At 33.3% G+C, this 18,900-nt stretch overlaps 3 protein-coding genes across 5 annotated transcripts; all 3 read left to right on the top strand.

The window, feature by feature from the left end:
• The first annotated feature begins 136 nt into the window (after positions 1-136).
• On the top strand, positions 137-4,212 carry LOC122636264 (myb-like protein AA). Of its 3 annotated transcripts, none has more exons than XM_043827288.1 (7): positions 137-515; positions 1,194-1,391; positions 1,466-1,700; positions 1,785-2,038; positions 2,599-3,015; positions 3,366-3,568; positions 3,746-4,212. In XM_043827288.1, exons 1-7 carry the CDS (start codon positions 513-515, stop codon positions 3,831-3,833), a joined length of 1,398 nt encoding a protein of 465 aa, XP_043683223.1. In that variant the 5' UTR covers positions 137-512; the 3' UTR covers positions 3,834-4,212. The 3 variants fall into 3 exon arrangements, with proteins under 3 accessions (XP_043683223.1, XP_043683221.1, XP_043683222.1); XM_043827286.1 differs by having other exon boundaries at positions 1,466-1,712; XM_043827287.1 differs by lacking the exon at positions 137-515 and adding an exon at positions 874-1,067 and having other exon boundaries at positions 1,466-1,712.
• Positions 4,213-5,808: 1,596 nt separating this feature from the next.
• On the top strand, positions 5,809-10,832 carry LOC122636260. The gene is made up of 3 exons (XM_043827283.1): positions 5,809-5,964; positions 7,728-9,570; positions 9,643-10,832. Exons 1-3 carry the CDS (start codon positions 5,944-5,946, stop codon positions 10,263-10,265), a joined length of 2,487 nt encoding a protein of 828 aa, XP_043683218.1. The 5' UTR covers positions 5,809-5,943; the 3' UTR covers positions 10,266-10,832.
• Positions 10,833-13,895: 3,063 nt separating this feature from the next.
• LOC122636397 (putative uncharacterized protein DDB_G0282133) lies at positions 13,896-18,353 on the top strand. The gene is made up of 2 exons (XM_043827578.1): positions 13,896-13,937; positions 13,976-18,353. Exons 1-2 carry the CDS (start codon positions 13,896-13,898, stop codon positions 17,945-17,947), a joined length of 4,014 nt encoding a protein of 1,337 aa, XP_043683513.1. The 3' UTR covers positions 17,948-18,353.
• Positions 18,354-18,900: the final 547 nt, after the last annotated feature.

Below are 18,900 nucleotides of genomic sequence, written 5' to 3'. Positions count from 1 at the left end.
TTATATTTTTTTATATTTTTTTCAACGAAATTTATTCGTAACGGATCGAAAGTGAGATTGATCGGTATGAAAACGATATAATTTGATCCTCTTTCATACACACACATGTATATGTATATACGTCTTTTTTCTTAATCTTCTTAGTATATTTCATTTCTTTTTTTTTTTTTTAACGAATTCATATCCGGAAAAGAAAAATATCATTTTTTAAAAGTTGACAACCTTTCACTCGTATAAACGAAACCTCATCTCTTTCAAATGGTAAAAGACGAAATTCATTTCTTCGATCAGTTCTTTGCTTTTACTTCGATTCACAGTTGCAGACTTTTGTATGTAGACTAAGACCGACACAGTTATCATACACACGATGTAATTCAGAGGTGAATTGTAGCTTGTCGGGCTATGCAAGTGGTAGGGATAAAAGCTATATAAGAGAACGTAAGTCAGCATTGGTTTTATAGTAGAGCTAAGTTCTCTTTGTGTTGTGTGTGAACTTTTTCTAGCTCTTAAACATGGTAAGCTATAAATGCAACATATTAATGACCCTTTTAGTAATAATAAGTATTTAAGTTCTTAAGTAATAAGTTATTAATATTGTATAATACTATGTAAGTGAATTATTCTCTTGTCTAAAGACAAACATTTTTAACGAAATATTATTTTTTCTCTTTCTTTGTCCCGTCTCTTTTTTTTTCTCTTCAACGCGCATTATTGTGCACTATAATAATAATAATAATAATAATAATAATAATAATAATAATAATAATAATAATAATAATAATAATAATAATAATAATAATAATAAAAATAATAATAATAATTTGTGACCAATGAAACTTCGTTTAAAATGAGAGCAAAACAAAAAGAAAAAATAAAAGGGAAAGACTTTTACTTACACGTACGTAAACGAATACACTTGTTCATGGGTTGTGTCTCCCACTCCCCAGAGTAACCACTCTGGGCAGAGCAGTCTATATAAGAGTGGTCCATGTTGGATCTTTGACCCAGAACTTGGCTTGCAGTGAAAGTGTCCCTGGTGCCGGAAAATTTTACCGGAAATCACAATGGTGAAAAAATTATAATAATAAATTTGTTCGCGTGACTATCATCGGGTGCTATTAATTTTATTTCAATGTAATGTAAATATATCCCATGTATATTCTCAATATTTTCTTTTATTCGTTTGATTACAGAAACTTTGTACGATACTTTACTTACTCTTCGTCGTTGCTAATGGTGAAAAAAAAATTAATTTGGAGGATATCGAGAGGGACAATCTCAAAGCCGAAAGTAGATCGAAGTCGGACGAAACGAAGTATTCGTTGAAGCCAGAAATAAATCAACAACATTATTCTACTTCCACTTATGTAACACCACAGCCAGTTCCAAATGTAAAATTAATTGATTGTTACTGTTATCAGATTATTAATTATTGTTCTCAACTGAGATATATTAATTATCGTAGGTACCACCGGAAGAGTACAGACAATCTAATAAATATTCACCGAATGAAATAATTTATCAGCAAAGTAGTCAGCCATTGCAACAATACACCGAATATCAACAACAAACTGGCGTTGCATCGAAAAACCTTCCAACGATTTATAATTCTCAACAATCGATTTATCAGCCAGAAATTAACGTTGGTAATCAGGTGCAAAGTTTTCAACAAAAAGCTATAACGCATAAATTTATTAAAGGTCCGAACAAAGGTACGATAAGTATATCATTATTTTCATTTAGAAATGTTATAATTATCTATCTTTTGGTGCTTCTCGTTACAGAAAACTTTTACATAGATATTCCTATGGGGCATTTTTTATCCTATTATCCACACGTCGATCTGAGTAACTTAAATGGTGGAAAAGTTCAACCTTCCTTTCACGAATTAACGCAGGCCCAACAGATTTCGATTCCTTTTTACACTCCGTTATTGAGTCAGAAACAATTGATCACTCCGGTGAAGATGACTTATCAAATTTTACCACAATATACCTTAAGGCAACCTATTCCGGTATCAACCACGGTATTCCCTAAGGTAATCATTCATTCTATAAGATAAAAGTCTTATAAAACATTGTAGACAGATTAAGATATATCTCTTATTTTATATTATATTGTATTGGCCAATAATAGAGAAATTTTTAGTAATTTATATTTAACTAAATAACATTAGTAGCTTGCATTGAATATGTTTCTTATTTTGTATAGAAATAAATAATAAGCATTACTGTTTTAGGAAAATGTTTCTTATCTTATATCTAAATAGATAATACTATATAGCCCTTTTTTTTGATAAAATTTTTGTTACTTTATATCTAACACCGCGGAGTATTTTCTTCACTGCAACACTTGTTAATATTCAATATCTGAATAAACAACATTAATATTTTTATACTGAAAATTCTAATACATCTTATTAGTCAGCCCATTACGTATGATTGATATTTCTAAGTACTAATTTTAATCACATCTACATACATACGTACATATTTATATATTTCTATGTTATTAGATATAATTCTATAAGATAATAATATGTTATATTTGACTTGTAATGTGTTAATAGGGAATTAAAATGATATCTTTGAATTATAGTTCTCGAAGGGTCCGATTTATGCATCGATTTCTTCAAAGAAACCAATTGCACCTGTTTACGAACAACCGGAACAATCATATACTCAAGGAAAACAATTGTTATACACGCAAGCTTACATTACTCAGTCACATTCACAACAACAACAACAACAACAACAACAACAACAACAGCAGCAACATGTTTCTCCAGTAATATATAATCAAGGCAATACCCTATACACGCAAACGACGCCCCTTCAGGCAGATCTTTACGTTCGATCACCTGTTTACGTACAAGATAATTCTCTTCATGGTCAAATAAATCAATACAGTGGTCAAACGGAGCAATCGTATCTTTCATCAGCATCTGATCAACAACTGCCAAAGCAAATCTTGCGTCAAGAGGAAAGTCAAAGCGTTTCGCAAAATTACGTCAAGGTTCGTTAATCTAACTTTGGCAATACTCTAATAAATAGTTTCGATAGATAGTTACTCTAAAGGAAATAAAGATATTCTACTAATGAAAGATAGATCTTTCGGAATAAAAGTGTCGATGGAGAAAGCCCGACTACGACGGTATTAGTCTCCTTATATAACATGATTTATAGAAAGTTATAGATCAGATAAGAGACATCAAGATCAAATTTTAAAAGTGTATTTTTTGAAATAATTTCTGAACATGTAGTATATGATATTTAAAATAGAGATTTAAATTAACTGTTGGAACTAGGACATTCTAATTTTAATATAGTATATATAGGGATTTTATCGGATTGTTATCTTCATAGGTTCCCGATGAACCAAATACAGATTTTGTTCCACCGCAAATACCTCATCAGACTTTCAAACCAGATGTCACTCAATTGATACAAGTTCCTTCGGAACCTGAAGAATCTCCGCAAATTAAAGAGCATGTCGTTAGTTCCGAACCACGATCGTTATTGGATACATATATTCCGAGTAACCTGATTGCTGCACAAGATTCGTCGAGGTAAGTTATACGAAATGTTATTTAGATATATAATCTTTTTTTCTCTTCTTTTTTTCTTTCATACGAATATCTTTCATCTTGTATTACATAGAAAAGTATATCAATTTGTGTCTTCGTTTCTTTTTTTCTTTCTTTCTTTTTTTCTTTTCTTTTTTTTTTTCACGTTGAATTCACCAGATACCGAGAGAGACCGTTGCACTTGGAAAGCGGCTTTCTTCCTTCGAAAACTAATTTTGTACAATACAAGAAACGTAAGACGCAATAATGGCGTATAGGATATAGGACCATCGAAAAAAAAAGTAATACATATTATACATAGATATATAAACGACTAACGAACTTCGAGGAGCATCTGATTTTTATGTTAAAGAAAAAGAAAAAAAAAAACAGAAAAAGGAAATTAAAAAAAAAGTTCGTTTGATGATACCTAATAAATAATTTTATCGTTTTATTACAATGAACGAAGCGATAATCTTTCGAAGATGTAATGGCTTGACATAAGAAGAAGCAACATCGTATCTAGTCCCTCATCGAAAATCACAATACGTGTAATTTTTGTATTTGCTTTACTTATTGTTTATACGCATGTGCGTACATACGCTGTGCATTTTTTTGTCTTTTTTAAATAAAATGTAATAAACTGATCCATATTGATTTATTTTTCCAAGGATTGTTGTCGTTGATATATATATATATATATATATATATATATATATATATATATTTGCACACTGTATTGCATTGGTACTTGTATCTACATATTTTATATGGTTAATAAAAACGAACGATCAATTAGAAAAATAATATTTGTTTTTTGTTTAATTGTAATAACGAAAATGTGTTGTGAAATTTTTAAGATATTGTAAGTATAATGTAATAGTATTAACAGGGAAGGGTACACGAAACTTTTGACTTGAAACTAATTAGATCCTTTCCTACAAAGTTTGCTCTGCCCTACAAAGATAGCTCTACCCTTTCAAAGTTCGCTCTACGAACTAAACTTTTACCTTTTTCTAGACGTACGTCTTTAGTTTTTGGAGAGGAAGTTTGTAAAACCTCGTAGATTTTCGTAACAAATTCATTTGGACTGAAAAGCTTAATTAAATAAGTAAAATTCATTTGCATATATCAATTAAAGAGAGCTAATTTATATCTTGAAATTTGTCAGTCGACAAATTATCATATAGGATAAGTACTTACCTATGTACATACATACATTCAACTGTGATGTTAATCGAATAAGCTCTTTGACGCATAACAGAAATGTAAAGTGTGAAATTTCAATTTTCTATAATTACATAATTCTACTTTAAATGTCAACATGCATATCGCTTTTGTACTGTCCTATTTCTTTTTCTTTTCAATGGGATTATGAAAGAGATAATTATTTATGTCATATCAAATTTATTTTATTGAAGATAATATGTAATATAAATGCGAAAATACAGAAACGTCACGTCAATAACATTTTGCATATTCGAAACATTATTGGAGATTGTAGTCAAGATTCATTTGCGAAATTGTGGAAAGTGTACGATCCAATATATGATTACTGATAATAATTAGTTAAATACATTGCGAAATATCGAGAAATAATTACAGTAAATGTCATTGTGAATGATATAATTCCACATATCAAATAGAGAATTGACAAGTTTAATTGAGTTTTCGATAAGGATTATCGAATGCAGTAATTGGAAAATACGAACATTATTAATCCATATATAAATATAATAATATTTATGCGCTTGATTTACGGTGACAATGCGTATGATGAGATATGAACGAGAAAGCGGATATTGTGAAGATGAGTTAATGCTATATAAGCCCCTATCCTTCTGTTTTGTTCGATATTCAATATATCCCTATATTTTCTCTTTTGTTCGATGTAAAATGTAATACTGTATCTATCATCACAATATATATTCTTATGAATTATTTCTTAAACATATAACAAATATAAAAATTCGACAATATTTTTTTTTTCTTTCTCCAAAATGTATGATTCGAGTTACGTAAACTGTAGAACTTTCTATTAAATTTATTATTACACTTTTTAATACTCTCAAATATATATCGAAAACATTTTTATTTATCTAATCGTAAATAATATATGTATATATATATATATAGACATATATATATATCATATAGTTAAGATCTGTATAATATGATGATAGATACGCTACTGGCAGGTGTCTCTCGCATGTATCGAACGTGAATAGCGGTCGTCTTTACCGAGGTGAAACTATAATGATGCTGTCCTTCTCGCTCACGAAGCGAGGGCATATAAGGTGGGATGCTGTGGCCTCCGCTTCATCAGTACCAAACAAACACACACGTCAAGTCCACCGTGCCGGTTAAGTTTGATCATCATGAGGCTTGATAATATACACGTAAGTGCTATATTATTTTTAAATTTATTTTCTATTGATATTTTCTTCAATAGGATACTTTACAACGGAGCTTTCTCTAATGTGTATTTTAATGAATCGCCATTGAAACGAGTCATTGCTTTAATATATCTCTTTAATTACATTTATATTATATATGTGTTATTCATTAAAATTATCTTCCGTCGATGCACACATATTCAACTCAACAGTGTTTATTTGTATATCTCTAAATGATCACTAACGAAATCAAATAGGTAACCTATATAATAAGTCTAATAAAGCGCATTCGGCGAATCAGTTAAATCATTTGATTAACATTTATACATTTCGTATTCGAATTTCGATGTAATTTCGATAGATAAATTGGAGTTCCGATTAATCCATGAAATTTATTCATTCTATTTATTTCATTCAACTTACAAAAGGATCATCTATTTATTTACGATAATTTATTAATGAATATAAAATAGAGACAAAAGGATAAATCGTATAATCTCAACAGATACAAATAGGAGAGAACGATTTATAAAAATATTTTTTTTTCCTTTTTATTAGGACAATCTATAGATAGTAATTATGGTGAAAGTGTTTCTAATTTTCGTTCGTTCATGATATGTATATTAGTTCGGTTTAAAGATAACTCCCAGAAATATTGTAGTTCTTGAGTAAGTTAGTGAAAGTCCTTGAGAACAGAACGAGGATTCTTTGACACAAATTCGACGATACGTTTTGTTAGGTAACGAGTAAGATCACAGCAGACGGTCCGAAGGAAGCTAAAGTGAAACTCGCTTAAGGAACGTTTCATTCGTCGATCGGATGTAAAATTAAAAGATAGCAGGTGTCAATTCTTTACTCATTCATATTCGATATTTACAATTGTATTTTTTCGTTTCTCTTGCACAAGCATCAGGTATTTAGAAATCTGATATTTACTTAGAAAATTAGTGAATATTTTTTTTCTTGTAAAATTAAAATTCTTTTGGTATACTTAATGAATTGCTAATTATAAGCTATCGCAATCTCCAATATATTTATCGTGTAGTATATATATATATATATTTATATATACCGGGAAAGAAAGTGGTGAAAATCGCAAATGCGACGCATGAAACCTGTTCTCTTCTGGAGGTGACCTGTACGTTGACCCTGAGTAAGACCCGGATGAAGTTCACGTCCTTTCTTTTCAAGGCCGTGGGCAAGTAGAGATCGCTGTAGCACGCGTATAGAAGAACGGTACTACATCTTACGTTTTATCTTTAGGTTGTTTACGTATGGTTGGTTACAATGTAGTACAAAGAAAAAAGAAAAGGGAGAGAGAGAGAGAGAGAAAAAAATAGAAGATATCTGGAAGAATCTTCTACGAGCGCTTACGTATTAAATAGTGAAGTCCGGTGAAAGTAAGATTACTATTAGCAGAATATATCTCGCTGAGATCGATGACCATCGCTTCGTTAAAAGCGTGACGTTCTAATGAGATTTGAGACACTTAAAAGTAAAAATAGTTGACTGATATAACTGCCAATAAATATTTCTACATCGTGCTAATGCGATGTAGAAAGATTTTGCGATTTAATTTTTCGAAAATTTATGGAGTAAAAGGAAACGAGAGGTTCCATTGTAATATATACGCACCTGGATTACTTACATACTTTTTTCTCATTTTCCAAATGAAAAAGAAAGGTTTATTTTAACATAGGAAAGTTTTGCTCGTTCAACTAGAATTCCTAGATTTCGCGGATATTAATCGTGATTTTCATTTTCAGATTTTTTCTTGCGTTCTTCTTACGCTCGGATTTTTTATCCTGTCGGAGTGTGCGAAAAGAAATCTGAAAGATACGTTGAACGAATTGGATGATATAAAGAAGAACGAAGAGGTTGTTGATGCAAAAAGCAAAGTACAAGATAGTACGGAGGATGATCCACCGCCTGAAAAAGAATTACCAATTTTGCCACCTTTGATTCTTTTGGATTTTAATAATGATACGATCGATGCTAATACGACGACCGAAGAAAAATCTAAACGTACGGTTAACAATGGATTGGGTTATGGATTTGAAAGAAATTCATTGTTTTCGGGAAAGACTAATTATTATTTTCCTGCTGGTAAATCTGGAACGACCGTAAGCATCGAAGAATCGATTAGTCCGTTTCTACCAAGAACGATAATCGAAAAATACATTCCAAATAATCACAATCTAAAGGAAACTAATGGGTTTTCGAATTTACGAACATCTCAAACCAATTTCGGATCCAATACGAAAGTTCAAAAAGCTACAAATTATTATGACACGGTCGATTCGAATTATAGAGGAAAAAATGAAAGATCGCAATTTTCTACTCCATCTTCCGTTTCGTCGAGCACTCAACTACCACAGAATCATTTCGATTCGAAATCCTCGAGATATTTGCTTTCGAATTTGAATATTCCATCGTATCAGACTACCAACTTCAATACAGATTTCAATGGACAAAGAGGAAATATATTTCGTCCAACTGTCCAAACTTACATCGACCGAGGTCAAAACGTATTTCAACCTACCACTACATCTACTACACAAATCGATGACTCGCAAATATTTAGAGTGGACTATACTCCTCATCGATCTGGTGGACAGTCAGCAAGTTATTTCGGATTAAAACAGAATGATTTTCGAGGTATATCTTCTTCCTTGAGTCAATCCAATCGTCAATCTGTTAATTATAACGACGTTAATTCTCAGAATTATAACGAACAAAGACAAAATAAAATGGTCTCAACAACGCCAAGTTCATTTGACATAAATTCACAAAGTTACAGATACTTACAGAACATATTTAATCCTACTGCTAATCAACAGTTTTACGAAGGACAAAGACAAAATTTCGGAATTACGTCGCAAGATTCATTGATTTCTAATATTCCAGACTTTAATAGAAACAATTATCGAATTTATAACGATCAACGACAGAACGATCGTGCTATATTTACGACACCGAGCTCGGTCGATGGAAATTACGAATTCGTCAAAAAATCCACGACTCTGGCTAATCTTCCAAGATATACGGTAGAAAATGGTGTACAATACGAGAATAAAATATTTTGGAAATATCCAGACGGTAGAATATCTCACGATCCACCAGCCACTTACGTAGAGACTTACATCGAAGACTCAACGGTGAGTCCGAAAGTTTCGAAACTTCATGAAAGTTATGTTGAGACATCTACAGAAAATAGTGCCAATGCTCAAGGTCCAATACAGTTTCCAATATCACCGGAGTTACCCTCGCAAGAAAATCCATTTGTCTCGTCTGATTCTTTGTCTTCTAATTTATCGCATCAACAGGCATATAGAATCGGTTATCAGAATTTAGTTAGCCAAAGACCAAACGTATTGCTGGCGCAGAGAGCAAAGATGGAGCTTACAGCGGCCACAACTTCTTCATTTATAAACACAACACCTTTCTCGGTTACCAAAAGACCAACATTCTCGAATAAAAATAAGCAAGATCGTAATCATTTTTCATCGAGCTATACTACCACGGAAAAACCAGTCTCGAGATATATGGTCGATGGACCAAACGCTGAATACGTCGATACTGCCGAATCCTCATTGAAAGTCAAGTCAGGTGAGTTGTCAGCTCACGTTTTAGCAAGGTACACAACGCGGGTTCAAAATTATTTGAAAAAAATATTTACAGCCAATCGGGATTCAGCGAGTAAGACCAAGCAGAATAACAAGAATCTCAACGACTATAACAATCTTCAATATTCGGATCTTCTGAACTACAATCCATCTATATCCCAATATATAAAGGATCCATCATCAATATTGAACGTTCGACCGACTTTCGTACAAGCTGGAAATTCTTTAGTACCTGTCATAATACTTAGAGTAGACGGAACACCACCGGTTCAACCTAAATCTACGTCCAACATCAATCTGAAAGCTCTTCTTCAAGAATATTTAATACAATATGCTAACAGTATAAAGGAATTAGCTCAGCCAACCAATTACGAACTTGGAGTGGAACAATTCAGTCAAACTCAACGTACGATTCAGGCGGGTAATCGTTTATTGCAATTAGCACGAGAAACGCAAAACGAGAACGACGATTCTTCTTCATTGCCGTCTTCTTCTTCTCCTTCTTCCTCCTCCTTTCTTTCACAATCCTTTTATCCGGTTGCGAAAAATTACGAAGGAAATATATTTCTAACGCGAGAAGAGGAGACCCGTCCGATCGTTAAGTTCGGTGATCGTACTCATGTAAGACCAAAAACAAAAAGCGTTCAAATTATCGACGATCAGAGATATACGGCTTAGAATTTTAAATATTATATAAAATGTGTTATCCGTACCTGATAACGAAATTATCGTGTCATAGTTATTAATATTTTTGATGAAAGAACATTAATCGAAATGCAATTCATTTCACGAGGAATAGTAGCTTTTCGTGGAAACGTTCTATAAAAAGAAAAAAAGAACAAAAAAAAAGAAGAATAATGGAATTAATTCATTTGTTATTAGATTTTACTTTGATTTAGTATTTAACAAGGGATTGTGCAATATGGCCTCTATTCGTGTGTTACATTCCTACAGATTAATTTAGATTGAATTGGTAGAATAGTTAATCTAACAATCATTGTCTCCTATAATTAAACCAAATGACGAGTACGGGCCAATACTCGAATATTTGACGTACCTGTATATTGATTTATTTACGAACCTACGTTTGTACTATGAGTCTATTATATCGAATTTACATTCTTAAATTAAAACGAGAAAACAGGGATATAACACCAAACAGCGTCACTTCGAAAAGGTACCTTGTAAAAACTTAGCTAGTAAGAAGAAAGATTTCAAATATATGATGACAGTGGTTGCGAGTTATTATACGTTGTTTGTAAGAAAGTACATATCTTCATCTTCTTTTCCTTTTTTTTTTTTAATCTTTTTTTTTTCTTTCCTTTTTTTTTATCGTGAAAGTCACACCTCTCTCGCAATCTTCCTACTCACTTGACGTTAATAATTGCATGCGAATGAAAGGGACATGATTGAGAGATACTGCGGTAAGTATTATATTGAACATAATTAAGAATATTGAAATATTATAAATTACATGAAATAATTAAATAATTATATTCGAATTACAAGACAATCATTGATTGCGTGTGCATCCTTGAATTTTAACGAGAAGAAGTAAAGAAAAGAAAAGATCGTCGGTTAAATATTTTTGTGTGCAAGTTTCAACAAAAAAAGAAACAAAAAAAAAAAGAAAAGGAAAAAAAAAACAAGAAAAAAAAAGAAAAGATCTTTGTATGAATATTAAAAAAATTTCCAATTAAATTTCCAACAAAGTATATCCACATTAGGCTTATCTCATAATCGTATAAAATTATTCAACAAAAATTGTGCGTACGCGTAATTGCGAATAAATAATAGATATATCATTGGCATTCTTGTTAATTAAAATGTTATTTACCGCGTTTTATCATGCAGACAAGCAATTAACATTAATTGTCGACTTGGTGAAAGAAAAAAGAAGAAAAAAAGAAGAAGGAATGTTCCAAGTTGGCAAGGTGATTGGTAGATTTTAATGCCACGTTTTCACAATAGCAAGAGCTACCCAAGATGATATCTCTAAGAATCTACGAAGCACGAATTAGCTAAAAGCAATTAGGTAGGTAGAGTCTGTATCAAAATCGAAGAAGTTCGTGCGAGTGTGAGCGCGCGCTCACAAGTTTTCACACTGACAGAAGAGAATTACCGTCTCTTTTGAATTACACTTAAACTATTAAAAATCCTTTCCATCGCATAGAACGTGTTGCATCGGGAGGAGCGCGTGCATCGAGCATAATGCGTGTGTTCTAGAGCGCATAAAACTATGAGTAGAAAAAGTACTGACCGTTTAACTTGTAAAAATTTTCTTTCAAATGTTTTTACATTTCGAAAAGGGACATATTAAGTTTTATCGATGAATAAACTTTAAAAAAAAAAAAGAAATTTTTTACGGCGATACTAATGTATTTAAGGAAAAAATTTTCACGATTATCGAAACAGAATCTTAGACGTTTAATTACATCCGTTCGTACGAAATTATATCATAAAGATTTTATACCACTGTTATAATTGGTTTCTATACGAAAGTATGGAAACTTGAGTTAAACGCCCATTTGGTTAAAGACGATATCTCATAATTGAAACACACCTATTTCCGATCTTATTTCCGTGCTGTAATTTCTTTTCATCTGAAGAGTTTGACGTATATACACTATAATGTTTAGTACCCGTATCCGATATAAGAGAGGAATTGGACAACATTTTTCCAAGCGCGGTCGCGTGTCGCGAATGAAAGTATCCTCTGTGTACGGTGCTTCGTAGGATAATATTTAGAACGATATTTTTCACTTGGTTACCAGAGTGTATAAAGAAAATCGCGTATCTACTATGTGGCTCAGTTCTCGCGTGAAGCTTTACCTCGTAAGGTCCTTCTTCTCGAGTGTCTTATTTAAAGGAAGAGAACATCGATTTGTACTTCGAATACGTTGTGATAAGGTACCTTTGGAGTTTAGTTTATTATCTTTTGAATGGGAAGAAGCTACCACGAAGATCGCGGGAAATGTTTTTATATTATGTAAGTAAATAAAAAAAGAGAGAGAGAGAGAGAGAGAGAGAGAAAGAAAGAAAGTGTATCTGTGTATGTGTGTTATCATATTTTTTATTTGTTACTTTTTACGATCGCATTCTATGACATACACATTTTATGGTAAAATTAAATAGAAAATAAAGAGAAGAGATAGGAAAAGTTGTACTCGACTGTTGTATTCGATTATTCGCATTGTAAAATGACACGCGACAGTTATAATTGACTTTCTAAAAACTAATGAACATTCCGTCCAAGTAATTTCGTTCGCCGTTCGAAAAATAATTATCAATTGAAATAAAAACTCGTACTAGAATGGGGAGATACATGGAATGAGAACGGCGTGTAAGTGATCATTTTCTGCATAAAAAAAAAAGAAAGAAAAAGGAAAAAGAAAGAAAGAAAGAAAAAAGAGGGAGAACAAATAGAAAGAAGAAGAAGAAGAAGAAGAAGAAGAAGAAAGAAAAAAAAAAGAAAAAAATGTCGATGATAATCTGAAAGAATATTTTTTTAAAGATATATATTCCACGCTTTCGGAAAGCATTCTAAACGTATACTACGTAGAAAGTTGTTATATGTATCTCTCTCGGTAATTTAATTTATAAGGAACGAGCATCAACGCTGTGAAATGAATTCTTATGTTCGCAAATTGGTAGGAAAGTCTATGAAAGATTTGCTCCTGTGCACATCCAGTACTTGAACACATAGAGAACACGCACCGCTTTTAAACATTTTACTTTTACAGTCTCCTTTTATTTTCTGGGTCAAACCCTTGACTTTCCACTAATTCCCGTAGATGATCGTTCCATTGAATTATTATTTCAACGTACTTTCTTCTCTCTTCTTCCATATTTTTTCCTTTTTCTTCTTTCTTTTTATTCTTTTATCCCTTTTTCTTTTGCTCAATCGAGCAATACAAACATTATGTCATCGTAAAAATGCTCGACAACATTTGGATTCTTTCTTTTTTCTTTTTCTTTTTTCTATCTCTTTTTTTTTCAACATTCAACGTCGTTCGATCTTCTGTATAAAATTTTTTCAACAGATCGTCGTATCGTTCCTGTGTTGGCCGAATGCGAGGGGAGCTGACAATGTCGTATCTCAAGATGAAACCATCTACGATCAGATTGCCACAGCATCGGAAAATATAAGGACTATCGTTAAGACCGTTCCACCATCGATCGATACTTCCATTCATTATGAAAATTCAAATGGATTTATACCAATGACACCGGCCACTGTTACATCTAAATATCAACAACGGGTCGAATTTATTCCATCAACGACGTACAGTCCAATAAACCTGTTCGATGATCAACAAGAAAATTCTACAACATCGGCTTTACTCAATCGTGATATCAAGGGGAATCTTTTGAGAAACATTGAAAAGCTCGAAAGTGATCTAGTCGAATCACCGGAAGCAAGAATATTTCTCGATCTACCTCATTCAGGTACGAATCGTAGATCCTTCGAATTTCAAGACGATCAGAATACATTCGAATTGTTGAAGGTACATAACGATACACCGGCGGTAGCTAATTATAATGATTTTTACGAGAATATAGAAAACTTTGGCGAGGTAGATGATACCAACGAGGATGAAAATTTGTCGTTGATCAACGAAAACAAGAGCGATCGAAGAAAGAGAATCGGTAGTTATGCGACGAGTTATGGTACCATGAACGAACAAAGTGGCAAGACGGAGGACGTTTATGGTCGCTATCGTTCTTACGATGCCGCAAAAGATGAGAAAAGAACGAGTCAAATGCCAGAGAAAGTAACGAGTAATTACCATCAGCGCAATACCGTGAACTATAACGGTCATGGGCAGAGTACTAGCAGGCAAAAAATAACGGAGACATCAGCGGCCTCATCAAGGACGAACTATGAAGACAATGAATCGAATAAAAACAATGGAGATAATTATGATAATTTAGCATCGGCCTCGAACCTTTCAAAAAATCGACATAAGTTCACGAAACCTGTAGTGGTCGTTGAACCAAACCATTATCAGATCGAGTTGAACTTTGATAAACAGTCAAGCAATGCTCAGAGTACTTCGTCTACCGAAAATCATTTTAAACATTCCGATTCTATCGCTGCTGAATCGTCTAATGTGTACAGTAGATATCATCAGGAAGCAAGAGGACGTAGTTACAATCGGGAAGACTCCAATGACGATTCCAATGATAGCATGGATTATATGGATTATACCGAGAAACCTGCAAGAGTACATAAAAGTAGAAGACGACCTTACAGCGTAGAAACATCGAGAAGATTACCCAAGGAACATCGTACTGTGATCGAAGACAGTATGGAGTCGGAGAATTACAGAAAAAGACCGAGTTCGACGAGATTGAGATCTCATCGACAACGTTCACAGTCAACGACTTGGACCAATGACAATAGAAATCGAAACGAAGACGATAGTACCGAGGAAAAAGTTCATGAATCCAGAATGCATGTTTCTAGTTCGCAGATAAAACAACAAAAGTCCCAGCAGCATTTGAAAACAAAGCCTAACAATGGATGGAGTCAGTTAGGACCGAACATCGAAATCTCTCATTCGAATGGGATCGAGATTAGCCCGATAGAAAAATCGAATCTCGTTATACCGGTTGGTCTTATGTCAATAGCTAACTTTGATCATGCCACCGCACTAGGTAACAGTCAAGGATTCGACGTGTCCAACGTGCTTTATCAAAATCTTGTAACACCTACACCAATTGGTACAGTTAGCACAGCTACTACTCCTCTTCTTAGTTCGCATCAATCCAACGTCGCTCAGAACGTAGTAGCAACTTCAAACGTGCCAAGAACTTTAACGAATTTACCAAATATTCAGAACGTCGGAATATCTACACCGATACCGGATATCATAGTTGGTCAAAACAGTTATCAAAATCCCTCACATACGGTGCTCGTTCCCCAAGCAAATCTACCAAACAAAATCTCGACAAATTCAAACGCTCAGTACGTTTCCAGTACTATAACTCCTATCTTTGCTCTGACAACTAGACTAACTCCAACTTTGCAAAGTCTACGTGTTCAAAATATACCGAATAACATCACTCCTCGACCTGGGTTCGCTACTACGACTCCTAGTTCTAATTTGCAACAAATCACTGTAAATCAAATGCAACAAGGCATTTCACATTTGATAATTCCACAACCGACTGTTCAAACGTTATCTAATCTTCTCCAAGCACCGACACAAACTAATACTGAATATAATATACAAGTTAATCCTCATGGGCTTCAAGGTCAAAATGTTATTTCTCAAAATAACTTCCAAATACCTAATTATCCAATACATACTGCCACAACGCCGTCCCCTCAATTTCAACCTGTAACCAGAGTAAATCTTATCACAACCGATACGCAAAACAAAAAGACTTTTATTCCAGCCTCCGGTGGTAATATTTTAGCTTCCGCCAGTTTCACGGTAGGACAAAATTCGCAAGTACAATCACCCAACGATAATAATTATGCCCCTCAAACCAATTTCAGACCAATATTTCAAGATAATCCGTATCGAGTAATAAAAGATGATAACAATATGTCGAAAGCAAAGACTTATCTACAAACTGCCAATTTAGTACCTTTCTATCATCCGGTTCCTCCTATGGATGAAACGAGTTTGAACCAACAAGCATCGCAGAGTGTACACAATATGAATTTTGTCTTACCTAGATTACAAGAACAAAATGCTCAATATCAAAACGTTTTACACCAATTGCAACTGCAATTACAGCAAGGCCAATCTTTGAGAAATAATAAATTTGCAAATTATCCGTATCAAACCAGCGACACCGTAAGTAGTCAGACGATCAATAATGTCAACATGCTACCCGTTCCACAGAACAACAATTTTGCACATCTCCCAAAAGTTGGGACCAAAAACGTCGAGATTTTGAATCCGAATATTAAACCAAGTCCAATAGACACTACTATAATGCATCCTCTTCCCACTTTACATTATCCTATTATAACAACACCTATTCCAATTCTAAGCACAACACCGATATCATTGAATACACTTACTCCAAGTTATATCGATTCTTTGACAGATACAAGAGCTAATCAACAAAGTTCATCAACGATGGACATGAAAACATCACAGAATCAAGAAAAACCGATCTTCAATCCGATCAATTTCGTTCCTAACGTAGACGTTATAAAAAATCAAAATGTTCTGAATAGCAAATTACAAAATCACGAGACACTTCAGCAACCTTTGAACTTGGTCCCTTTGATACCCGACGGAAATTTCTTTAAGCCATCGTTCGCAGCACAGAGTGAATTACTGACAAAACCAAAATTGACCACCGATTTAGAAAAATACGCGGAGGAAATGTTCAAGGAGTCATTGAGAACGATTTATAATTCTCAAAAGTGGAACAACGATAGAAAAGTTCAACCTTCGAATAATCAGACACACGTCGAGCCAAACGATATCGTGGCGTTGAAAAATGAATTGATGAAATTGAAGGCAACGCTACCGACGGATACGAAACAAAATAAAGAAATTCTTGAAGCTTATCAGAGCGAGAACAAAATTCGAACGACCGAGGCAACAAAATTAACGACTTCTGGAAATGATAAGAAAAAGCCAGATCCATTGTTAGCAACTTTAGAAGAATTGTTAAAAGCACAATCATCGGCAGAACCTACATACGCAAATAATCATGGACATCGACACAAACATAGTCGCAAACGACCATACTCGTCGAACACAAAACATTTAAGAGATTTTCTAACACCACCGAAACCAAGCACGTTCCATTCGACGAGTCATTATCACGATAAACTCAGCAAGAAGAGACCTAGTTCCGCACCGCCTAGATATAGTCATCACTTTGACGGTCCCAGGCACACGAAAATAAATGGGTTAAACCTGAAATCGATTAGTCCTGAAGCTTCGGCAAGTAATATTGATGGAGTACGCATTACTCGTCCCGGTTATCCCGATTTCAGGAAAATTCCTTCAGTAGACGATTATCCAACATTTACAACCTCGACGCCAAATATTGATGATCTTAAAAAATTCATTAAGGAGCTTAAATCTTCGAGTTCAACAAACAAAAGTAACGAATACGATATTAATCATCCTAGAATGCACAATCTTCTTGCTTTATTGATGAAGAACAAACAATTGCCATCGAGCAATAAACCAACTTATTTTCGCAATAGCGATCAATTGCGACAATTTTTCGAGGACGAGAAACGAAGGTTACAGGAACAATTTTACAACGATACTCTGAGAAGCTATTTGGAAAAGAATTCTGATAACGTTTCACGTATGATGCCTAGGTCTAGTGTAATCGGTGCCGATAGAGTTTATGCGAATGCGGCCGCGTAAATCTAACGAAAAAATGTAATAGGTGAGAAATTTAAATTAGTCGATTCATGTAATTACGATGTCATATTTTTTACTCCAACGATATTGCGTTGCTTGTACTAATGTACAAACTATACGCCTAGAAGTTAAGTAGTTAAAATGTATTATTTTTTATAAGAAACAAAAAAAAAACAAAAAAAAAACACAGTTCATATTTTCTTTGTTTAAAGCTTACAAACGCATATATCACACATACATACAATGTTTTTTCTTTTAGTGTAATGTACTTGCGCGGTACATTATTTTTCAATGAAAATATCTTTGCGGTTACTTATAACCATTCTTAAATATAGGAGTAATATGTACGTGTTCTGTTTGGTGAAAAACGATGATATCGTTATTGTAAATATTAATGTAAGAAAAAAAGGAAAATTATTAAACGTCATATAATTTATATAGATTAAACTGTTGACTATTTTTGTGTTCACAAATCATTCCCCTTTCAATCGTTCCGCATGGAAGCAACATTAATTTTCTTGCTCCTATTCATGAGATTTTCTTTACCGCAGAATGTTTCATAATACTTAAGAGCTAATGTCAATTTGCTTGTTTATGATAATTTTCAAGAAATTTATAGTTGACGAGACAATTTTCCGTTTACATTCATATATTATCTATATGAATTAGATAAAAATATTATCAGAAAAGTGTTGTTTTCGCGGATCCGTACTGACATTTATATCAATAAAAAAAATTTATTATTAAATTTATATCAAATAAAATATATAGAAAATAAGAAATTAATAATGATGCATTTCCTTCCTAGGAACATTTTCCGTTTTGATGTGTACCTTATAGAGGTAATAAAATTATTAAAGCGTGTCCCATTTGACGTGCATCGAGGCATTAAATCCACTTCCTGCTGCAGTGAAGGAACTATAATGTAATGTGCATGATTTATTACTTCCCTACGT

This window comes from Vespula pensylvanica, chromosome 21, assembly GCF_014466175.1.
Source record: "Vespula pensylvanica isolate Volc-1 chromosome 21, ASM1446617v1, whole genome shotgun sequence".
In the NCBI taxonomy this organism is placed as follows: Eukaryota; Metazoa; Arthropoda; class Insecta; order Hymenoptera; family Vespidae; genus Vespula; species Vespula pensylvanica.
Note: the sequence above shows the minus strand (reverse complement) of the source record. Positions and strands in the feature narration are given on the sequence as shown.